The 25,231-nt window shown below is 40.8% G+C and overlaps 1 protein-coding gene and 1 non-coding gene across 2 annotated transcripts in view; one reads left to right on the top strand and one right to left on the bottom strand.

The window, feature by feature from the left end:
* POLH (DNA polymerase eta) overlaps positions 1-22,839 on the top strand; it is a 30,898-nt gene extending 8,059 nt beyond the window's left edge. Inside the window, exons 5-11 of the mRNA XM_070418523.1 lie at positions 7,602-7,771; positions 10,015-10,118; positions 11,520-11,639; positions 12,263-12,386; positions 13,014-13,079; positions 19,078-19,247; positions 20,584-22,839. Coding sequence (XP_070274624.1) covers positions 7,602-7,771; positions 10,015-10,118; positions 11,520-11,639; positions 12,263-12,386; positions 13,014-13,079; positions 19,078-19,247; positions 20,584-21,478 — 1,649 coding nt within the window. The 3' untranslated portion in view covers positions 21,479-22,839. The remainder of the gene's footprint in view (positions 1-7,601; positions 7,772-10,014; positions 10,119-11,519; positions 11,640-12,262; positions 12,387-13,013; positions 13,080-19,077; positions 19,248-20,583) is intronic.
* On the bottom strand, positions 12,413-12,544 carry LOC139013385 (U11 spliceosomal RNA). The gene has a single exon (XR_011472034.1). It is a non-coding gene; the product is annotated as a U11 spliceosomal RNA (small nuclear RNA).
* Positions 22,840-25,231: the final 2,392 nt, after the last annotated feature.

Below are 25,231 nucleotides of genomic sequence, written 5' to 3'. Positions count from 1 at the left end.
GAAAAGGGAATTCTGTGGGATTTCCCAGAGAAAATAATTCTTTCTGTATCTAGAAGCTTTTCAACAGGGTGTTCAGACATTTTTCATAGACATTTTCTAGTACTGTTGATCAAGGCTATCTTCAAAACAGTGTATCTATTCTCCCCTTCATTTGTAACATGTACTTTTAAAACTATTATTTTGTAACATTGTTCTTATTCAGAAGAGCTCTTTCACTAAAAAAAACACCACTTTAAATATTGGACATTAGTCAAAAGAAACTGTCTGGATACAAATGTGTAGCAAATTAACTTCTTGGGGGTAAAAATAAGGCAATCTGTTATTACTTGTAGAAATAATATAGATTTCTCCAGAAAAACCTCCAAGAGAGTTTAGCTTATTTCTAGTTACAGTGGTGAATTTGCCATGGTTTTTATGTTTTAAAATAAGATATGCCTTTAACATGTTGTGCTGAAGGGTAGTAGAACTATCTAGGGAAGCCTGTGGAAATAACTATTGAGAAATTACTTTATTCTTTGATCCTGATATAGGAGAGTTTATCAAGCTGGAGTCTGCAGATCCTTTAGTTCTATAGGGGAAATAGAGTGTACAATAAAAATGTGGCAGTTCAAAGAGGCAAAGTTGTGGTACATAACCATTTGACGATGAAACATGTCATGATTTCTTTGTTTGTTTGTTAATCCTCACCCAAGGATGTTTTTCCATTGATTTTTAGAGAGAGTGGAAGGGAAAGGGAGAAACAGAGAGAAACATGATGTGAGAGAAAGACAGCAATTGGTTGCCTCCCACACATACCTAGATCAGAGCCAGGGATCAAGCCTACAACTGAAGTACATGCCCTTGACAGGAATCGAACCTAGGACCCTTCAGTCTGTGGACACTCTGTCCAATGAGCCAAACCAGCTAGGGCAGTGGTCGGCAAACTCATTAGTCAACAGAGCCAAATATCAACAGTACAACGATTGAAATTTCTTTTGAGAGCCAAATTTTTTAAACTTAAACTATATAGGTAGGTACATTGTTATTAACTTAATTAGGGTACTCCTAAGGCTTAGGAAGAGCCACACTCAAGGGGCCAAAGAGCCGCATGTGGCTCTCGAGCCGCAGTTTGCTGACCACGGGGCTAGGGCATGATTTCTTTATTATTCTAGAACCAAAGTCAGAAATGTAATGATCATAATAAGGAAGGTTGTCTTTGGCCTTAACTTTGTGTATCACATTCTTTTAAAAAATATGTTTTTTACTTCAGAGAGAGGAAGGGGGAGGAAGAGAGAGATAGAAATGTCAATGATGAGAGAGAATCATTAATCTGCTGCCTCCTGCACATTGCCTACTGGGGCATGTGCTCTGACAGGGAATCCAACTATGACCTCCTGGTTGATAGGTTGATGCTCAATCACTGAACCATACTGGCCAGGGTGAATGTATCACATTTTATTGTGTAGCTTATTTAAGTAAACATTTGAAATTTCTTTTATAATGCTTTAAATCATTGGTTCTCTGTTTTATTTTTTTTGTTTGTTTGTTTTGAGGGCTGCATACCCTTTGAAAATCTGTTGGAAGCTATGCACCCTTGCTTGTCTCAGAAAAACAAATATACAGATAAGACAATTTAGTGTGCAGTTTTCAGGAGATTCACAGATCCACTGGAACCCACACACCTCAGAATAAGAACTGTTACTATAAATTACATTGGTTTTTTGCTAATACTCATTGAGCAGCTCTCTGGCTGATGATGGAACATACCTTTGTTGGTGGTCAAATATTCACTCAAATGGACATGCTCCTTTTTTTTCTAGACTTATCTTTCTTATCTATATACATTTTTATTTAAAATGCCAGTGTTGCCTAGCCAGCGTGATTCAGTGGTTGAGTGTCAACCTATGAACCAGGAGGTCATGGTTCAATTCCCGGTCAGGGCACATGCCGGAGTTGCAGGCTCAGTCCCCAGTGTGGGGTGTGCAGGAGGCAGACGATCAATGATTCTTTCTCATCACTGATGCTTCTGTCTCTCTCTCCCTCTCCCTTTCTCTCTGAAATAAAATATATATATGTTTTTTTAAAAATGACAGTGTTTATAAAGAAGTCTGAGGTATCTGTTGCTTTAATGTGGCCAGTTTAAATATTAAGCTTTCAGATTCAGTGATATATTATGTATAAAATTCAGAATATTACAATGTCTAGTGCAGTGATGGCGAACCTTTTGAGCTCCGCGTGTCAGCATTTTGTTTTGTTTTTTTCTTTTGGTGATTTTTATTTCTCTTTTTTTTTATTTTTGCTAAAAGTATTACAAAGGGTATTACATAAGTGCCCTTTTTATCCCCCCCACCCTTGACAAACCCCTGCCCTCCCTTACCCCCCAGTGGCGTGTCAGCATTTTGAAAAACCCTAACTTAACTCTGGTGCCGTGTCACATATAGAAATTTTTTGATATTTGCAACGATAGTAAAACAAAGACTTATACTTTTGATATTTATTTTATGTATTGAAATGCCATTTAACAAAGAAAAATCAACCAAAAAAATGAGTTTGCGTGTCACCTCTGACACGTGTGTCATAGGTTCGCCATCACTGGTCTAGTGAATGGTTTATGATTGCATGTCATATTTCTGAGTCTTCATCTGATATGTACAACAAAAAACTGATAACAGAAATTAGCTGATCTAAGTGCATATAACCTTTACCATTCTGATTCTTAATGGGTTCAAAGCTAGCAGTCCTGCTAAGCATGCTGCATTTGCAACTTTGTATTTTCTGAAAGTTATGTGTGTGTGGAAATTTTAAGTAGTAGGATTACTTAAAAATAGTACTGAAAAATTGCCAGAGTAAAAAATTTCCCTTTAGGGCCATTTTGTAACTAGTTTGTGTTCACTAAGGAACTCATTTGTTCTTTCCTCCCTTTGCTTGCTCTTAATCATTTCTTTCTTTTTAAAAAAATATATTTTTATTGATTTTAGAGAGGAAGGGAGAGAGATAGAGAGATAGAAACATCAATGATGAGAGAGAATCATTGATCGGCCGCTTCCTGCACGCCCCCCACAGGGAATCAAGCCCTCAACTCCGGGCATGTGCCCTTGCCAGAATAGAACCTGGGACCCTTCAGTCCGCAGGCTGACGCTTTTATCCACTGAGCCAAACTGGCCAGGGCTTATTTCTTTCTAAACACATATTAAATAGCTTCTGAATGCATATGACATGAAACAGTGATGTATTAATATAAACTATCATAAATAAACTGTCAAAGGTAAAAGTTTTAGAAGTTAAGAGTCCTTGCTCACTTTGAAGAAGTAAGCTGCCATGTTATGCGAGGGCCTTTGAGGGAAGACCCCATGGCTAGACTCTGATTGCTGCCCTCTGCTGACAGCCAGCAAGAAAACAGGGGCCTCAATCCTACAAGCTGCAAAATGATAAATTTTGGCAACAACCTGATGGAACTTGGAAAGCACTAATCAGCTTTCCAAGGAATTTATTTCTCTTTTGTAGTTATGGTCCCTGGAGTTGTGGAGTCTAGCTAGAGGTTTATCAGTCTAAGCCCGAAGTTTTGGCACAAGTCAGCAACGTTCACTCTTATGCCTGTTCTATTCAACATTATAGTGGAAGTACAAGATGGTCCATTCAGGACAGAAGAGGAAATAGAAGGAAAAAGTAAACTTTCTGTGCAGGTGACATTACCATGCTTATAGAAAAACCCTAAAAAATCTACCACCACCACAAAAATAAAATAAGTGAGATTAGAAAGGTTACACAGGGGAAAGGTCAATCTAAATATCAATTGCATTTCTATATACTAAAATTTTTAAATGAGAAGTTGAGATTTTCAAAGCAATATTATTGGCAATAGCATTAAAATCACGAAATTATCAGAGAATGTTAATAATACATGTGGAAAACTGGGTCAGTAAAAACATCACTGAGCCCGGCCAGCGTGGCTCAGTGGTTGAGCGTCAACCTATGAACCAGGAGGTCATGGTTTGATTCCTGCTCAGGGCACATGCCCAGGTTGTGGACTCAATCCCCACTGTGGGGCGTGCAGGAGGCAGCCAATCAATGATTCTTTCTCATTGTTGTTTCTGTCTCTCTCCCTCTCTTTTCCTCTCTCTAAAATCAATAAAAAACATATCAAAAAAATCACTGAGAAATTAAAGACAATGAAATCAATGGAGAGAGACATACTATGCTCATTGATTAAAAAACTAAATGTTATCAGAGTTCGTCTCCTCAAATTGGCCTACAGATTTATTGCATTCCCTTCCAAAATTCCTGTTGGATTTTATAGAAATTGACAAATTGATTCTAAAATCTGTATGGAGCCCTAAGTGGTTTGGCTAGTGGATAGAGTGTCAGCCTATGGACTGAAGGGTCCCAAGTTCAATTCCAGTCAAGGGCACATGCCCAGGTTGTGCGTTCAATTCCTAGTAGAGGGAGGGCAGGAGGCAACTGATCAATGATTCTCATTGATGTTACTTATCTCTCTCCCTTCCTCTCTGAAATCAATAAAAATATTTTTTACATGTGTATGGAAATACACAAAGGATGAGGAATAGCCAAACAACCTTGAAAAAGAACTCAAATGGAAGGCTTATACTATCTGACTTTAAGATTTAACTATACATTTACAGTAACTAGGGCAATGTGGTATTGGGACCAGATGAGACAGATAAATGGTGCAGAAAAGAAAGTACACCAATAGGTTCCCTCATTTTTGATCAATTATTTTCCACAAAGGTACCCGATAGGAAAAGGAAAGTCTTTTCTCACCTCAGTGGGTATTTTTCAGCAAAAACTGCCTGAATTTTCTCCCTATACCTCAGCATATCAAAGAAAAAAAACAAAAATTTTTACAGATTTTTCTTACTGACTAGAGAAGAGAAGAAAACAAAGGAATGCTGTTTATCTTCTGTGGTCCTGTTCAATTGACATGGATATAGAGCAGTGATGGCGAACCTATGACACACGTGTCAGAGGTGACACGCGAACTCATTTTTTTGGTTGATTTTTCTTTGTTAAATGGCATTTAAATATATAAAATAAATATCAAAAGTATAAGTCTTTGTTTTACTATGGTTGCAAATATCAAAAAATTTCTATATGTGACACAGCACCAGAGTTAAGTTAGGGTTTTTCGAAATGCTGACACGCCGAGCTCAAAAGGTTCGCCATCACTGATATAGAGGAACAGAGGATTGCAACATTACCTACTCCGGGAGAGCAATAATGAAAAAATCTAAAGCAGAGAAAACTTAGCTCTACTAATTAAGAGTCCAGCCTGACCGGCATGGCTCAGTGGTTGAGCATTGACCATGGACCAGGAGGTCATGGTTCGATTCCCAGTCAGGGCACATGCCTGGGTTGCTGGTTCGATCCCTACTGGGGTGTGTGTAGAAGGCAGCCAACCAGTGACTCTCTCTCATCATTGATGTTTCCATCTCTCTCTCCCTCTCCCTTCCTCTCTGAAATCAATAAAAAAAAATTTTTTAAAAGAAAGGGAGTCCAGAAATCCCCATAATTTCAATAAGGTACCTTGTTTCACAAAGCTATTACTAAATACTAATAAATGGTTGGATGTTATACTTAGCCCTTTGCACTCCGAACCATTCTGGACATTGGCTACCAGCTACTCGACACTACTTTGCGGCGGAAACGTGCATTTACAGACCCTCGTATTATTTAGTATAATTTTGGAACCAAGTAACGTATTATAATGATATTGGACTTATATGAATTGGGTGACATCGAGGAATGTATATTTGCAAAAAAAATCAATATTTTATTGTTTATAATTTTGTACAGTATGATAAGTTTTGTAACACTCCCCAATATGCATTGCAGGCTGATTAGTGCATGTTTGACAGTAATAAGTGGTTTGACGCCTGCCACCAGGTGTTTTCCTGTTAGAACACACAATGCAGTCCCGTTTTCTTTGTCCCACATCGGGAATATGTAGTTTATTGTTTAATCCGACACAAAACCCGCTGACATTTCTTGTATATATCTTAGTAATTTTACGATATTTTGATTTAATTTCTTGTGCCATTTCAAAATAAAACTTCAGGGAAACATGCATGTCTCAAAAAGTTGCGTTGAAATAACTCAATTCCCGTAATCACTAATAAACTGCAATGTCCCCTGAGAGGGGACATCCGAGTGATATGCTAGAATTCCGATGTCCCCTGAGAGGGGACAGCGGAGTGCAAAGGGTTAGTGTTCTATGGGGTGCAGTATACAATCCAATAAGGTACAGTACTCATTTTATAGACAATAAAACCAAAGCTTAGAGAATTATGTAACTTGCTCAAAGTCACATCATAAGTTGTGAAGCCAATATTTGAATCGGTCCTGACTGTGGAATGTGTTCTTTTAATAATTATGCTAGACTTGTAGCATATAAGAGCTAATGGACTTTTGCAGGACACCCTAAAGTTAGCTAGAATAGTTGAAGAGGATCTCATGATAGATAAGACTTGATATAAGCCTTGAAGTACAGATAAGATTTATTTAAGCAAAGGGGAGAACAGAACAGAGTTAAGGAGTAAGAGTAGGGAGATAGAATGTAATGTCTTGAGGTAGAAACATGGCATGTTCAGGAAATTGTAAGGATATAACAGATTTGGGATTAGTGGAAGATAAATTTAGAGGGCAGTGGGCCCTAGCCAGTTTGTCTAAGTGGATAGAACATCGGCCTGTGGACTGAAGGGTCCGGGTTTGGTTCCTGTCAAGGGCACATGCCCAGGTTGTGGGCCTGATCCACAGTGGGGGGCATGCAGGAGGCAGCTGATCAATGATTCTCTTCATCATTGATGTTTCCATCTCTCCCTTCCTCTCTGAAATAATAAAAATATATTTAAAAATAAATAAATAAAAAGGCAGATGGGCCCTGCTGGTGTTGCTCAATGGGTAGAGTGTTTGCCTGTGCACCAAAGGGTCTTGGGTTCAATTCCCAGTCAAGGGCACATACCTGGGTTGCAGGTTCCATCCCCAGCCCTAATAGGATGCATGGGGGAGGCAACCAATCAATATCTCTCTCAAATCAATGTTTCCTCTCCCCCCTCTCTTTCTCTCCCCCCCATCCCCTACCTCCCTCCTTTCCACTCTCTCTAAACACCAATGGAAAAAGTATTCTCAGGTGAAGAGTAACAAAAAAAAAAAAAAAAAGAAAAGAAAAAGGCAGACAGTTGTCAGTGCCAGTTTATAGAGTTGATTATTTTGTAGGTGAGAGAGTCAATGACAATTTTGAACAGGCAGATAAGATTGATAACATTGGTATTTGAGAATGTTTAATTTGTGGGGACTGTGTAGAAGGCATGAATAAAGAAAACCTGAATAAAATAGGATGGGTTAAGATGGATATGTGAAATATTTTGAAGTAGGCTTTAACTAAATAACTAATGAGGAATAAAAGAAAAAAACAAAATGATTTGTTTTTTAAACTTTCATTAGAAATTGCTATCTCTTATAAGTACCAGTCTTCTAAAATGGCTGCCATTTCCTTGAAAACCTACATATATCTAAAGTACCTGAAATTGAAGCATTTCTGCATTAGATAACACAAATAAAATTCTGATTTAAAAAAATTTCTAAATGTGACCTCTCAACTTTTTCAGAGGAGATGCGAAAACAAGGCTTATCGCAATGGCTCGATTCCCTTCAGTTTGATAACACCCCCTCTCCAGACCTACAGCTCACCGTGGGAGCAGTGATTGTGGAGGAAATGAGAGCAGCCATCGAGAGGCAGACTGGGTTTCAGTGTTCAGCTGGGATCTCACACAATAAGGTGAAGGCTAATGGCGGGTTTCAAAGAGAAACATAGATCCTGTCCTTAATACAGCACGGATGGATATGAGTGGGGCATTTAAATCATCACATATATACTTTGCAGCGGGTTTCTGTTTGTTTGTTTATTTATTTATTTATTTAAAATATTTTTATTGATATTAGAGAAGAAGGAAGATGAAGAGAGATAGAGAAACATCAATGATGAAAGAGAACCATTGATCAGCTGTCTCCTGCCGCCCCCTACTGGGGATCGAGTTGGCAGCCTGGGCATGTGCCCTGACTGGGAATCAAACCAGACACTCAAACCACTGAGCCTGGCTGGGTTTCTATTTAAAATTCATGTTGAGAACTAAAAAAAAGCCTAAGTAATTCTTTAACATGAGAATCAACATTGAACATGTACTTTCTTAAGAGCCCTGGCTGGTTTGGCTCAGTGGATAGAGCATCAGCCTGAGGACTGAAGGGTCCCAGGTTCAATTCCAGTCAAGGGCACATGCCTGGGTTGCGGGCTCCATCCCCAGTGGGTGGCATGCAGGAGGCAGCTGATCAATGGTTCTATCTCATCATTGATGTTTCTCTCTCTTTCTCCCTCTCCCTTCCTCTCTGAAATCAATAAAAAATAATAATTTTAAAAAATTAATTAAAAAAAGCTGAAAAATTTGCAGAAAATGCTTATTTATATAGTTGCATCCAAAGTATTTCCTTAATGACTGAACTATCTAGAAAGTAGGAGGCTTTGAATCTATCTATTTTCTTTTTATTTCCAGAATATTCCAGTATTATTTGATTTCTTTTAAGATTCTTTCTTTTTTTTTAGATTTTTAAATTGATTTTTAGAGAGGGAGGAAGGGAGAGAGAAAGAGAAACATCAAGGTGAGACCAGAACATTGATGGCCTGCCTTCTGTACACCCTCTACTGGGAATTGAGACCAAAACCTGGGCATGTGCCCTGACAGAATTGAACCGGCAACCTTTCAGTGTATGGCCAACACCCAGCCAACTGAGCCATACTGGCCAGGGCTTATTACACAGTATCTCATTTCTTATGTGGAGTGACCTAGGTGTTTTATGCTTTGCCTATTCCCCCATTCCTAATAAGAGAAATGAAAGAGTAAAGTTTTATAATTTGAACACTATTTTGATTTATGGGATATGGGCACTTTCAGTCCAGGGGCAGAGTAACTGGTTTTCTGATTAAAGTTCAGTGAGGGCCTGGGGTGTTCTTCCCCTTCTGACTAGGCTCAATAATTGGGCAGTGGCTGAGTATTGGTTACTACCATCTCCCCCCTCACTCCGATAAGAGGGAAGTTGACAAACTACCCAGAAGAGTTTGGGTGTTTTTGTTTTGTTTGTTTTTCTGCTTGGGTGTAATAATTTAAACCAGACTAAGTATTGCCCAGTAAAAGTTCCAGAGAATCTCTCCAATAAAGTTAAAGAATCATTTTATACTTTCCCCAGCAATTTAAGTTGTGAAATGGTACCCCTGAAGTATCTTATTCTTTGAAAGAGTTCTCAAGGATTTAAATCTGTTTCATTTTGAAGTTCTGTGTATAGTATAAGATGTTTACTGTTGAAGGATGATTCTGAGCCCAATCATTATGAGAGATGCTAAATTAGGGCAGTATGTATTAAACCCAGGACTCATGGACTAACCATTAATCAAGAAATGTAAATAGCCTGGTCGTGTAGCTCAGCGGTTGAGCATTAACCCAGGAACCAAACAAGAGGCTGCTGGTTCAATCCCCTGTGGGGGGCTTGCAGGAGGCAGCTGATTGATGATGCTTCTCTCTCATCGATGTTTCTATCTCTCTATCCCTCTCCCTTCCTCTCTCTCTAAAACATATTTTTTTAAAAAGAAATGTAAATAAATGGGTAAAACAAATTTGTTTCAGCGTTTTCATATGAACACGTTAAGAAATGCATCATAAGTTTCTTCTGCAGCTTCTCTGCTTCTTACCTTCTTGAAGTGGGAGAACGGGGGTGGGAAAATTACTAAAGGAAAACCGATAATGGAAGATCTGGAAGGAACTATGTGGATAATGATGGTGGGTCATGTTTTCCACTAAGGGTATTGTGCCCAACCAATGTTTAGAGAGGTTGAATTTCCGGTTTTGTTTTTAATGTGGACACCATTAGTTACAGCCCTTAGCTGTGCCTGCATGTGTATGGGTATGTTAATATTCACCAGTTTTCTGTGAGGGTTTTGACAGCAATGAGGATTTTACACTTTCCATCCTCCAGGTCCTGGCAAAACTGGCCTGTGGACTACACAAGCCCAACCGCCAGACCCTGGTCTCACATGGGTCAGTCCCACAACTCTTCAGCCACATGCCTATTAACAAAATGTAAGTATTTGGGGAGCGCCTTAAATTTCACTCAGAGACATCTGAAGGCATTCCTCTGGTTGTAGTTTCTTCTGTTCCTTAAGGATTGGAGCCATGGAAAATGGGTACTAGGGAGGTGGGAGGGAGATAACACAGAAAATTTTGAGAAACAGACTTTTTTCCTTAAAATCAATTCTGGATTATCTGTGGAAGATACTTAATACTGAATTTTCAAAAATGAACTGATTTTTAGATGTATGTTTAACTTCCCTCTAGACTTTTTATTCAAATCTGTTACTAAATAACAAAATAAATAGGAGTTCTACTTCTTCTAATATCATATCAAGGTATTCAGGGCTACTGAATTGCTCCCAAACCCAGGCATGAAAGAATCCAAACAAAGTGAATTTCTAGGTTGTGCCCACCAATTGTGTGTCCTTTACAAGGGCTTATAATATTGTTGAAGGGACAAGATAGGGCAGGTCAAAGCAACTGTGAGAGTGTTATCATGAGAGTGTATGTGATTGCTAAATGAATTGTACAGGGAGTTACCAAAGTTCATAGAAGAGTAGTTTCAAAAGGATTTATGAAAGAGGCATGGGATTTGGCATAATTTGGAGAGTCAGATGAGAATAGAAGAGCAATAGCGATTTGGACAACATTTGAACACAAAGAGGGAAAAAGTATGAGGTATTTTTAGTGAACTGGGACATAAACTAGTTTAGCTGGATCATATTAAGGAGGAGAAGTGATGGAAACAGGACTGAAAAGGTCAGTTGAGAACAGATTATAGGAAGCCTCTAAGGCCAGGCTGATGATTTTTTACTTTATTTTTAAGTATAAAAGCTTTTAGCTTATGGATTTGTTTGGGGGCCACATTTAGTAAAGTCTAGGCCTATCTTTAGGTTAATTTTAATCCCAAAATGGAACAGTAGATTCTATACCAGCCGTGGGCAAACTACGGCCCGTTTGAAATGAATAAAACTAAAAAAAAAAAAAAAGACCTTACCCTTTTATGTAATGATGTTTACTTTGAATTTATATTAGTTCACACAAACACGCCATCCATGCTTTTGTTCCGGCCCTCCGGTCCAGTTTAAGAACCCATTGTGGCCCTCGAGTCAAAAAGTTTGCCCACCCCTGTTCTATACAATTGAAAGTTTGCTATATGATTGGCTTAATGACGAATTAATGACTTTAACCTTTTATTTTTGCTATTGTTAATCTTCCCAGGTCCTAACTCCCAGAATATCTGAATTCCCAGAATCATCTAGTCTTATACTAGATATCAATATTCTATAGGACCTGTATGTGCTCTTATTTTCCCTGAATCTTCTGAAGAGCTACTTACACAAGCAAAATGTCTTTGCTGCTAAATAGATATTTAGGATGTGACCTGTAAATCTTTGTCTTTTCTGTTAGTCGTAGTCTTGGAGGGAAACTCGGGGCCTCTGTCATTGAAATCCTGGGGATAGAATACATGGGTGAACTGACCCAGTTCACTGAATCCCAGCTCCAGAGTCATTTTGGAGAGAAGAATGGGTAAGTGATTCCTAATACTTTTCAATCATAACTCTTATTATGAGAATACTAAGTTCAAATATAGACCAAAGAATTTAGTAAAGTCTAGGCCTACCTTTAGGTTAGCATTTGCTCCTTGAGGTAATTTTATTGGTCATTTTGCTTTAAAATATTAGATAACTATAAAAAAAATTAGATAACTATGGCCTGTCAGTCTAGAGTAGTTTTTTCATGTACCTAAATAGGTTGATAGGAACTGTTACTTTGATGCTTAGATATATACAAGTACATCATCTATGTATGCTAAGATGCTGACATTCACTTAAAATCCTTGTCTTTAGGCTTAGTAAGTACCAAAAAACTTGGGGATATAAATCAGTGGCTTGCTTGGCACTTTTCCAAAAATACAAATAATGACTTGGTTTTGAAAAGCGTAACCAGCATTCCTCTCCTTGGCAATATATTGCACTGGAGTTCATTGGGAAGGGCAGGGATTCTGTCAGAGGTAAGGTATACTTAATTTTGGACAAACGTTTCCTTTTTCATGAAGGTGATAAAAGGATAGTATAATATAGGTATTTTGTTTTGTTTTAATAAGAATAATCATTTGTTTTCACCTTAAACTTTTTGGCTGGTTTTATTAGATCTTGGCTATATGCCATGTGCCGTGGGATCGAACATGATCCGGTTAAACCCAGGCAACTACCCAAAACCATTGGCTGCAGCAAGAACTTCCCAGGAAAGACGGCTCTGGCTACTCGGGAACAGGTCAGCAGGCTTTTTTTTTTTCCTTTGTGGGTGCCAGAACCAACGGTCACCAGCTGCCCATATACCAGCACATTATGCTTCCAAAATCTTGATGTCAGTTCCACATGTAGAGCAATCAAGCTGCCCAACGTGTGCTGCTCATGACAGCATCCCCTTTTAGGCTGGCCTTCTTGGCAGAACATTGCCTCTCTCTCGGGGGTTAGGTTTGGGTACTGCAGAAGTTTAACAAGTTAGATGGAAACTTTAGCTGTAAAGTATGAAGTAAATAGAGTTCTTTTGTGTGTATTGAAAATTGACTAGTTTTAATGTGATTTATTATTTTTTCATTGTTTTCCTCCTGAAAAGAAATAAAATAGTAGGATATTGTGTCTTTTTTTTTTTCTCTTTCTTCTCAGAGCTGGAACATGCCTGAAATTCACCTGATGGCATGCCAGCAGGAAAAGAAAATGAAAAATTATAACTAGGGCAGGTCAGAGCACTGAAGATTTCTGACTATTGGTCCCTTGGTTATAGGGAAAACTTTCTTGTACACTTCCGTTTGGGGGAGAGCTGAACAAATCTACCATCTAGTTCTAAAATAAACTACAATTTTAAAATGAAAGATTAAAATATCAATACTTTTTTTAGGTACAATGGTGGCTTTTGCAGTTAGCCCAGGAACTAGAGGAGAGACTAACAAAGGACCGAAATGATGTAAGATTTTCTTTCTTTATTCCTGGGGTGAGCTTTGGGATTTAATATACCAGTTTAAATATCTTACCTTATGGAGTAGAAACAAAGATACAAAAAGATACCAGCTAAGAACTTTTAAGAAATCTTTTACCTGCTTCCATAAAAGTCAACATGATCTTCGAAATCCTGGATCTGTAAACATAAGACCTGATATTCCTGTCTCCCTCATTACCATTTGCCTCTACTTTTTTGTGTATGTCCTTTTTTTGTTAACTTTCAAAAAATGTATTGATTTTTAGAGAGGAGGGGGGAGAGAGAAACATTGATTTGTTGTTCCTCTTATTTATGCATTCATTGGTTGTTTCATATATGTGCCCTGACTGGGGATCGAACCCATAACCTTGCTGTATATCGGGATGATGCTCTAACTAACCGAGCTACCCAACCAGGGCTTTGTTTATTTCTTTATCTGACTACTTCCGCAGCCCTGAATATACAGTGGATCTTTATCAGAGTACAGAGCCATTAAGTAGGACATTTAGAGATTGGACTGTAAATTATTGGACTTAAACATAGTCCAATAATTTACAAAGAAGCACTGACAAAGAAGTACTGACAATTACCCTGGCTGGGTGATTCAGTTGTTTGGAGTGTCATCATGAACACCAAAAGGTTGCGGGTTCAGTTCCTGTTCAGGGCATATACCTAGGTTTCAGGTTCAATCTCTGGCCGGGGTGTGTATGGGAGGCAGCAGATCAATGTTTCTCTCTCTCCCTTCCTCTTTAAAATCAACAAAAACAGTTTTAGCCCTGGCCAGTTTGGGTCAGTGGTTAGAGCATCAGCCCACAGACTTAAGGGTCTTGAATTCAATTCCCAGTCAAGGGCATATACCTTAGTTGCAGGTTCAATCCCTGGCCACCTGGTTGGGGCTCAAGCAGGAGGCAACCAACCAATCAATGTGTGTCTCTCATGTTGATGTTTCTCTCTCTCTCTCTCATCTCTCTCTTTTCCCACCCCCCTCCCTTCCTCTTTCTCTAAAAATCAGTGGAAATAATATACTCATTCCTTGGGTGAGGATTTAAAGAAATCGTTTCTTTATCTACTCCTAAAAAAAACAAACCCAGCTTTATTGATGTGTATTTTACATACCATAAAATTCACTTGTTTAAAAAAATTCACCCATCACAGTATACAGTTCAGTGGTTTTAGTATTTTCCAGTTGTTCACCTATTCCACAATCAGTTCAAGAACATTTTCATCACCCAAAAAAGAAATCCTATACCTATTAGCAGTTACTCCCCCAGCCCTAGGCAATCACTAAGTTTCTATCTCTATAGACTTACTATTCTGGTCATTTCATATAAATGGAATAATATAGTATGTGACCTTTTGTGAGTGGTTTGAAATCTTTAAGTTAAAATAGTATTTTTAAGGTTCACCCACATTGTAGCATGTATCATTATTTTATTCATTTTTATAACTGAATATTCTATTGTATAGATATTACACTTTGTTTACCCATTCATCAGTGAGTGGATATTTGAGTTGTTTCCACTTTTTGGCTATCTACACTAATAAAAGAGAAACATGGTAATTAGTGTACGACCGCTACCCTTTTCATTGGCTAATCAGTGAGTATATGCAAATTAACTGTCAGCCAAGATGGCGGTCAGCAGCCAGGCAGCTGGAAGCGAACATGAGGCTTGCTTGCTGCAGTGGCTACAGACTCCAACGTTCCCCGCCTAACTTTCCGGCCTCTCAGTTGCAACTCTAAGCAACTATGTACTATGTTGCAAATAAGAAGCTAAACAAAAGCCCAGAAACCGGCTTTCAGTCAGCCGGGCTTTAGTAACATTGTATCGATGTTTTCAGCGAGGCCTCAGAGCTAAAGCTGGCCTAGAATAAAAAAAAAAAACAAACAAGGAGCAGTTGGAAGCTTCAGTCACTCACTTCCTGGAAAACAGCCCTCAGCCCCTCACCCAGACTGGCCAGGCACCCCAGTGGGGACCCCCACCCTGATCCAGGACACCCTTCAGGGCAAACCAGCCGGGTCCCACCCGTGCACCAGGCTGCTATCCTATATAGTAAAAGGGTAATATGCCTCCCGGCACTGGGATCAGCGTGACAGGGGGCAGCGGCCAAACCCCCTGATCGCCCTGCGGCTCTGTGTGTGACAGGGGGTGGGGCCACAACCTCCCTATCTGCCCTGCTCTGTGCCTGATAGGGGGGAGCTCCCCAATCCCCTGATTGCCCTGCGGCTCTGTGTTTGACAGGGTGCAGCGCACCAACCCCCTGATCCGCCCTGCTCTGTGTGTGACAGGGTGCAGTGCCCCAACCCCCCCCCCCCCCCCCCCAGGCCCTGCTCTGTGTGTGACAGGGTAGAGCCATAACCTCTCCATCGGCCCTGCCTCGAGTGTGACAGTGGCGGTGCCCCAACCCCCTGATCGGCCCTGCTCTGTGGCTGATAGAGGGTGGCGCCCCAACCCCCCTCCACGGGCCTTGCTCTGTGTGTGACAGGGTAGAGCCATAACCTCCCCATTGGCCTTGCCCTGAGTGTGACAGGGTGCAGCGCCCCAACCCCCTGATCCGCCCTGCTCTGTGTGTGAGAGGGGGTGGTGCCCCAACTCCCCTATCGGCCCTACTCTGTGAGTGACAGAGGGGAGCTCCTCAACCCCCTGATCAGCCCTGCTCTGTGCGTGACAGGGTATGGAGCCCCAACACCCCTGATGGGCCCTGCTCTGTGCGTGACAGGGGGCAGCACCCCAACCCCCTGATGGGCCCTGCTCTGTGCGTGACAGGGGGTGGCGCCGCAACCTCCCCATCGACCCTGCCTTGAGTGTGACAGGGGGCGGTGCCCCAACCCCCCAATCGGCCCTACCCTGAGCGTGACTGAGGGTGACATTGCAACCTCCCGATCCGCCCTGCTCTGTGCATGACGGGGCGGCGCCCCAACTCCCCAATCGGCCCTGCTCTGAGCCTGACCAGGGGCTGCACTTAGGAATTGGGCCTGCCCTCTGCCACCCGGGAGCAGGCCTAAGCCAGCAGGTCGTTATCTCCCGAGGGGTCCCAGACTTCGAGAGGGCACAGGCCGGGCTGGGGGACCCCCCCCCCCCCCCGCCGCCCCAAGTGCACAAATTTTTGTGCACCGGGCCTCTAGTTATGAATAATGGTGTTACTATGAGCATTTATTTACAGATTTTTATATAGACATCTGGTTTTCATTTCTCTTGCTCCTATATAATTAATACCGAGAATTCCTGGGTCACATGGTAACTCTGTTTAGCATTTTGAAGCTGTTGCTGCACTCTTTTACATCCCCAGCAATGTAAGAGAGTCCTAATTTCTCTATATCCTTGTTATTGTCTTTTTATTTTATTTTTTTAGCCTTACTAGTGGGTATAAAGTTTGTGGTTTTCACTTGAAAACCTTATTGTCTATTTTCTTATCCTTTGGGGAGAAATGTCTGGTGAGATCCTTTACCCATTTTTTAAATGGGTTATCTATTGCATTTTAGGAGTTATTTTTATATTCTGGGTATAAATCTCATCAGATTTATAACTTACAAATTTTTCTCTCCCATTCTCTGGGTCTTCTTTTCATTTTCCTGACAGTATTGTTTGATAGGCCTTTTCCTTTTGAAACATCTGGGAGCCCTACAAGTCAACTGTATACTGTTAGGAACTATCCAAAACTACCTGAGTACCCCCTTTTAGCTGAATGGTGGGGAATGTTGGTTCTTTGCAGGTAACAAAGAGGGGTATGATCCCAGTTGTGTTGTGAGCCTATTTGACTTTGCCCACTAGGTGTCGCCTCGTTCTCATCTCTATAAGCCTCTGGGACTTTCTTCCCACTTCACAGTGCAACGCAATAGGTAGGGATCCCTGTAAATTAATCTGCCTTTAAGCTTAAAAGGACTTTATCCCCAAAAGAATTCTGGACATAGAAAATCATATGACTTTACTTTAAAATATTCTAGCCCCAGCTGGTTTGGCTCAGTGGATAGAGGGTCGGCCTGCAGAGTGAAGGGTCCCGGATTCGATTCTGGTCAAGGGCACATGCCTGAGTTGCGGGCTCAATCCCCAGTGGAGGGTGTGCAGGAGGCAGCTGATCAATTATTCTCTCTCATCACTGATGTTTCTATCTCTCTCTCCCTCTATGAAATCAATAAAAATATTTTAAAAATAAAATAAAATATTCTAGTGGTTTCCCTTCACACTTAAGTCTCGTGTGGATTTATTTTATTTCATTTTATAATGACCGATATGATTTGGTTTCTGGTTACATCTCTAACCTCATCTCCTATCCTTTCCCCCTTACTCACTATACTCTAGTGTCCACTCCACTGGCTTCCTTCCCTTTTATTTAACACAACAAGCAAATTCTCACCTTAGCACTTTAGTACTTGCTGTTTCTTCAGCCTGCAGAAGCTTTGCTTATATTCTTAAAATTTGCCTCCAAAGTTTATTTAGGTCTCTGCTTAAATTTCACCTTCTCAAAGAGGCCTTCTCTTAGCTACCCTCTTACATCAGCAGCCTTCAGCACTCTCTGCCTTACTCTGCTTTTTTTTTTTTTATAGCCCTTTGTAGTCACTTTTATTACAGGTCTACTTGTTTAGTATCTGTAGCTCCTACTACAAGATAAGATCCATGAGGGCTTCCCAGCTGGTGTGACTCAGTGCTTGAGTGTCAACCTATGCACCAGAAGGTCACCAGTTTAATTCCTAGTCAGGGCACAAGCTCGGGTTGCAGGCTCAACTCCCAGTGGGTGGGGGGCGTGCAGGAGGCAGCTGATCGATGTTGATGGTCCTCTCTTCTCATCATCAATGTTTCTCTCTCTCCCTTCCTCTCTTTCTCTAAAAAAAAAAAAAGAGAGAGAGAGAGAGAGAGAGAGAGAGAGATCCATGAGGGCCTGGACTTTTGTTGTATCCTATCTCTGCCTATATGAGGTAGGCATTCAGCTATACTTGAATGGTTTAGTCAACAGACTCCTTTTCTAATTGCCAATGTGTATTCTCTCAAGAGTACAAATAAAAATCTGTAGGAATTGTATTTCAAAGTATACAAAAACACAGAATTCTATTTTTAACCCCAAAATAGGTGCTACTCTTGGCTTGTTTGCCTTAGGGGTATTCCTTCTCAGTAACATCTTTTGATTTTGAGGGGGTCCCAGTAATAGACTTATTACCTTCTTATATTTCTGCCTCTTGACCTTTGTTTCTTAGTTTGCTTTGCAGCAGGAGCATTCAGATGCTTAGACTTCACTAGAAAAATGAACCAATGATATTGCTGTCTGGAGGCAGGCTCACTACACTGTATCTTCTAGTGATGGGCTGTAAGAGGGGGGTGCTAGTGAAAACTTCTCTCTTATTAAGCATCAGAGCAGATTAAAGAACAAATCCACTACTCCATCTTGACATCCTAGCTTGGATCTTCCATTCAGACAGTTACTTATAAGAGTTCTTCCGCCCTGGCCGGTTTGGCTCAGTGGATGGAGTGTCGGCCTGTGGACTGAAGGGTCCCAGGTTCGATTCCGGTCAAGGGCATGTACCTTGGTTGCGGGCACATCCCCAGTGGGGAGTGTGCAAGAGGCAGCTGATCGATGTTTCTCTCTCATCGATGTTTCTAACTCTCTAACTCTCTCCCTTCCTCTCTGTAAAAATATCAATAAAATATATTTTAAAAAAAGAGTTCTTCCTTCAGCCACAAAATAGAATATAGTACTACAGGTATTTGTTATCATCTTCCTGCATAGACACCATGAAAAGAACATTCAGGAAGTCCATTTTATATATTCTCTCCTCTTCGCATCACCTGTCAAAATATCCTAGATATCCAAATTGTATCTTCTTTAATTTCTTCTTATACACCAAAATAGCACAATTTTTAAAAAATTTTAAATTAAACTTGACTATTTCCAAACCATTCTGCCACCCTGGTTCTTTTATGTTCTCTCACACAGCTCCGTATACAGAATCCAGATGGTAACTTTAGTTCTGGTCTTAATCCTTTTATACCCACAGAACGACAGGGTAGCCACCCAGTTGGCTGTGAGCATTCGTGTACAAGGAGACAAACGTCTCAGCAGTCTGCGCCGCTGCTGTGCCCTTACCCGCTACGATGCTCACAAGATGAGCCATGATGCATTTGCTGTCATCAGGAACTGTAATACTTCAGGAATCCAAACCGAATGGTGAGTTTCTTTCTAGCTCATCTTTTCAGAAGAGACTTATACCCTGTCTTGCTCTAAAATTAGTGGGTAATATAAACTTTCCAGCCGGGGTAGTTGTGACTCTGGCTAGCAGGAACTATTACCGAGAGCAATAGTCATGCACAAAGGAGAGAAACACAGTAGAAACACCAGCAAAAAGACAGCTCAGCCGCAATTTCTTTGCCTACATTTGGTGCAATCCAATTCCCACGGGTAGGTTTGCGAGACAGAGTGAGTCAATACTATCCTTACCTGTATCATTTGCAATAGTCAGGGGAATGACCAGTTGCACTTGGGAGTACAGAATTAACATTTCAAGAACACAGCACATTTGGGAACTTCTTTCTCAACTACTTGATTTTTCTATCTTAAAAGCATCTTCCTTGATAATGAAACTAACCATACTCATTGATAATCTCTATCTAGCATCCCAACTCAGTTACAAGCTCCATGGTACAATACCAAATGTCATGTTAAATAAACTTTAGTCAGTCATGAAAAATAACCAAATATATGATTGGAGTGTGTTCATTTACTATCCAGATACTATTTTCAATGTTGAAATCCTTTAACTATTTAACAGCCCATTACATTTTTTAAAAAGTATTCCAGTCTGGCTGGTGTGGCTCTGTGGTTGAGAGTCAACTTATGAACCAGGAGGTCACTGTTTGATTCCAGGTCCCGGTCAGGGCACATGCCGGGATTGTGGGCTCAGTCCTCAGTAGGGGGCATGCGGGAGGCAGCTGATCAATGATTCTCTCTCATCACTGATGTTTCTATCTTTCTCTCCCTCTCCATTCCTCTCTGAAATCAATAAAAATACAAAAGAAATATAAAGAAAGGAAGGCTGTCAGCGTTAGTATCAGGTGGTGCCCTTTTAAAAACAGAATGTGTGAGAGGTTTTTTTAAAAAAGTTTTTGTCTAAACTTTCTGAAGCTCTTTGTTACCCCAAGTAAAGTTTCTTGCCCTAACCCTGAATTACAGCAGCTCTGCAGCAGTATCGTATGAAAACAGTAATATGTAGCTGTCAGGGGATCCAACTTACACATATGTGACTGGTTCACCAAGTCAGCAATTCTCAAGATGTGGTCCTAGATCAGCAACATCAGAATCATCTAGGAACTTGTTAGAAAGGCAAATTCTCTTTCTATCCCATATCTATTGTATCTACATTAATCTGATACACCCTAAAGTTTGAGAATCAATGCAGTAATAATTACCTCTTGTGGCAGAATCAGAATCCCAGGCACTTATAATTCAAATCTGTGACCTGGTGCTAATCTTGTTTTTTGTGTTTTGTTTTTTTCTTTCCATACAGGTCCCCTCCCCTCACAATGCTTTTCCTTTGTGCTACCAAGTTCTCTACCTCTGCCCCTTCATCTTGCACAGACATCACCGTCTTCTTGAGTAACGACTCAAGTCCTCTGCCAAAGGTACCAATTACCAGTCCAGAAAGTAAGACCCAGGGAAGTGGCCCTACGGTGACAGCCACTAAGAAAGCAACCAATCCTTTGGAATCCTTTTTCCAAAAAGCTGCAGAAAAGCAGAAAGTCAAAGAAGCTTCACTTTCGTCTCTCACTGCCACTACCCAGGCCCCCAAAAGCAATTCACCACTCAAGCTCTCATTACCTTTCCAGACCAGCCGTACTACAGGAATTGAGCCCTTCTTTAAGCAGAAAAGTCTGCTTCTGAAGCAGAAACAGCTCAATAATCCTCCCATCTCCTTCCCTCCACAAAATCCACAGCCTAGTCCTAAGAAGTTAACAAACAATGTTCCAACAGAGTATCCAGATTCTGCCCCTGTCTGTGAGGAGGTTTTGAAGCTAGAATCCTGTAAAACAACTCCTGCAGAGATGGATTTGGCCCAGAACAGCCCCAGTGAGCTTGCTTCTTTAACTCCCCAGTCTGCTCTGGAGGTGGCTCAGAAGACAACCACTATCCCGAGTCTTCTGGCTACTGAGGATCAAGTGTCCTGTGAGAAGTGTGGTTGTCTGGTACCTGTATGGGAGATGCCGGAACATATGGACTATCATTTTGCACTGGAGTTGCAGAAATCCTTTTTGCAGCCCCACTCCTCAAACCCCCAGGTTGTTCCTGCCAGTTCTCCTCAAGGCAAAAGAAATCCCAAGAGCCCTTTGGCCTCCAGTAATAAACGCCCTAGGCCTGAGGGCATGCAGACATTGGAATCATTTTTTAAGCCATTAACACACTAGTGCTGCCCTCAGGCTTGCTACAAGGTTTTAATATTTTATTTATAACCTGGGAAATGGAAATATGTTCACTTTTCAAGGAATTTCATAACTTTATAAAAAATTTTGTAAGAAAAATAATGCACTTAAATGCTGAGTTAAGGCTCCCATCTCTTCGCCGGCATGGATCCTAATTTCATTGCTGATAGAGATGTAAAAATTCATCTTCCAGAGATACAACTGCTTTCAGTTTTTAATTGTTAAGTGTTTAGGGAGGCAGTCATATAGTTAAAAATGTGTGGACCTTGGAGCCTAAGAGATCTGGTTCCAAACCTGGTTCTGCCTCCTAAGTATATGGCGCTGAGCAAGTCACTTTCCTCACTTTTCCTCATCCCTGAGATAATGAGCAAAATTAAAATAATGCCTTACAGGTTACTGATGATTAGAAACAATTTATTAAAGTACTGTAGCACAGAAAAGGAACTGAGTTAAAAAAAAAAAAGGTTTTTAGAAAATTTCCCCTTATCTCTGTGACAGGGGTCACTCAGTAAATACTGAATTTCATACAAGCAAACTGTCTGATAACCAATTTTAGCCATTGGCCCTTCTACCTCTTGCATCATGTTCTAATGTACGAGACTGTTACTGCACCACTTCAGGAACTCTGTTTAATCATGACTTGGATAAGTCATGATCAGAACTAGATCAGCTCTAGACCTTTGCTACTCTGAATGTGCTTTTCAGGAGCAGCAGCTTCATCAGGGGACTTTTTAAAAATATATATATATTTATTGATTTCAGAGAGGAAGGGGGAGAGAGAGAGAGATAGAAACATCAATGATGAGAGAGAATCCTTGATCAGCTGCCTCCTGCACACCCCCTACTGGGGATCGAGCCTGCAACCCAGGCATATGCCCTCGGCCGGAATCGAACCTGGGACCCTTCAGTCCGCAGGCTGACGCTCTATCCACTGAGCCAAGCAGGCTAGGGCAGGGGACTTGTTAAAACCATCTCAGCCTCACCCCACCTCAACTGAATCAGAATCTGTATATTAACAAGATTCCTCAGGCTGTATTTTAAAGTTTGAGAAGTACTGATTTAGAAGATACCAACAACCAGCCAGGTTTGTAGAGAGCATTTACTTAAATTCTAAAGTACAGATTTAAGGGGTAAGTACTTGGGCCTTCAGGGTCACTGGTGTGTTCATCTCTTTCCTACTAAAGTGACTATTTAGCTTAAGGGTTTTCAATTATTGTAGCTTTTTTGCACTTGTCCATGTTTATAGTACTGTATTCTTAGCTCTGTTCTTATATGTGGAAAGTCAGCTTTTCTGATATGGGGGAACCTTGAATAAAACTGAAGATGAAGGGTAGTGAAGACATTTGGGGGGGGGGAGAGAAGACGGAAAGGGGTGGGGGAATGGGAGATATCTGTAATACTATCAATAAAAAATATATAAAAAACTGAAGAATTGCGTTTGGTGGTGGGGGTAGTGAAGAAGTAGGGAGAATGGTGTACATATCCCCCCTCCCACACATACACTCAAACCAACTGCTTTTTAATCTTATAAACTGGGGATCCGTATTTACTTTGAAGATGGCGGAAAACATTTGAAAACCACTAGGTCTAACAAAATTTCTTCCTTCAAAAATAGTTTCCTTTTTTTATTGCAGTTAAATATCTAATAAAAGACAGTATTCACTGTGTACATGGACCTTTCCCTACTAGATTTTCAGTTTCTTGGAGGTAAGAATTCTTCAGTGTCTTGCACATAATAGATGCTTGATATTCACTAAATGAAACATAGTAAAAAATTTTGGATAGTTACTAGAACTGGAACAATCAAAATATACATACTACTTGGGGGGAGGGGGGGTAGAGAGCTGCTTTATGTACCTTTTTATCCTGCATGTCCCATTGACATAGCAGAGTGGCTCACTAGTTCCTGAATATGTCTCATTAAGTACTGAGATGATTTTCCAAAATTTCCTTTCTCAATCCAGGAAAAGTTAAAAAAAATTTAATTAAAAAAAAGCATTTTTGTTCTTTAACAGGTGATTTGTGTATAGGTTTAATATTTCAAATCCACTTATGACCTAAGTGAAATTGTTTTAATTCAGTTGTTTATGACAAGTTTTAAAAAGTTGCTTTGATATAAGGATGAATTATGCCAGGATGTGATCATTCTGCATCTGTTGTTGATAAGCAGTCAGAAGCCCAACTGGGGGCTCCTGCTGGGGGCTTACGAATAGGAACATGTGGAGAAACAACAATGGTAAGGGGATATCCTATATAATAAAAGCCTAATATGCAAATCGACCAAACAGCGGAACGACGGGTCACTAGGATGCACACTGACCACCAGGGGGCAGACGCTCAATGCAGGAGCTGCCCCCAGCCTGCAGGCCCCAGGCCAGCCAAGGTGGGTGCCAGTGGGAGGCCCCTCCCCCGCCCCCATCACCCCACAGATCAGCCCTGATCGCTGGCCAGGCCTAGGGACCCTACCTGTGCACAAATTTCGTGCACTGGGCCTCAAGTTTAGACTATAAATACTGAGAGTTTGTGAGAACTATGAGAGTTTTGGTTTGGGTGAGACAACTATTCGCTAACCCCGTGGTCGGCTAACTTCGGCTCACAAGCCACATGCGGCTCTTTGGCCCCTTGAGTGTGGCTCTTCCTAAGCCTTAGGAGTACCCTAATTAAGTTAATAACAATGTACCTACCTATATAGTTTAAGTTTAAAAAATTTGGCTCTCAAAAGAAATTTCAATCGTTGTACTGTTGATATTTGCCTCTGTTGACTAATGAGTTTGCCGACCACTGTGCTAACCTAAGAACTCTGAAGACACTTGAGACATGTGCTCCTACTTGTCCACAGTGGTGTTAAGCCCATGCAGGGTTTTGCCCTGGCTGGGTAGCTCAGTTGGTTAGTAGCGGTCGCCAACCGGTGGTCAATGGACCACTGGTGGTCTGTGAGGTCCAAAAGGTTGGCAACCACTGGTTTAGAGTGTTGCCCCAATACACCAAGGTTGTGGGTTTGATCCCCAGTCAGGGCACATTCAATTAATGTATCTTAAGTGGAACAACAAAAAGATGTTTTTTTCCTCTCTCTAAAAATCAATAAAATTAAAAAATCAACCCATGCAGGGATCTCAGAAGTGATAATCCTCATAGCAGCTTAGCCCTCCTACTACCTAATGTCCTTGTGCCCTAGCAACATGCTCTAGCAACAGGGGACTTTTACTTTTATGCTGGCCTCTGGAAATCAGCTCTTTGGTGGGTTGATAACCCTCCCAAGTGCCTCTTGGTAGTGTGATTAACCTGTCATTTGTTTGATGTACGTTATTTCTTTACTTTGCTTATTAAGAGATATTGTATGCTACTGGCTTTTGAAATTATAACACCCACAGCGAACCTGTGCTAAATAAGTAGATGGCAAAAACAAAAGTCAATCTCTGAGCATAACTTTGTTGTCTCCAAAAACAAAAACATTTTTTTTTGTGTGCCAAATATAACCTTTCCGTATAGCTCAGCAATTGTACAGATGGAAGTAAACCTTTTCTTAGTTCCCAACACGGGAAGGCCTTCAACCGTAAGGCTTCTTCGTGACAAGTGAAACCAGTGAGCAAAAAAAGCAGCTGAGCTTGAGAGGTAGGGAAGCTATCACTTTAATACCCTGGAGACAGAATGAATGCCCCTGGGGACCTCATTAAATTTCTTTTTCCAAGTTCAGTGCTCAAAATGCTTTTTGTAGTTGATTTTAGCGTTGAGCCCTAT

Source organism: Myotis yumanensis, unplaced genomic scaffold (assembly GCF_028538775.1).
Source record: "Myotis yumanensis isolate MYYU_CA2020_CCGP unplaced genomic scaffold, mMyoYum1.0.hap1 SCAF_6, whole genome shotgun sequence".
NCBI classification, from domain to species: domain Eukaryota; kingdom Metazoa; phylum Chordata; class Mammalia; order Chiroptera; family Vespertilionidae; genus Myotis; species Myotis yumanensis.
The sequence above is the reverse complement of the archived record's forward strand: the minus strand, read 5'-3'. Positions and strand labels throughout refer to the sequence as shown.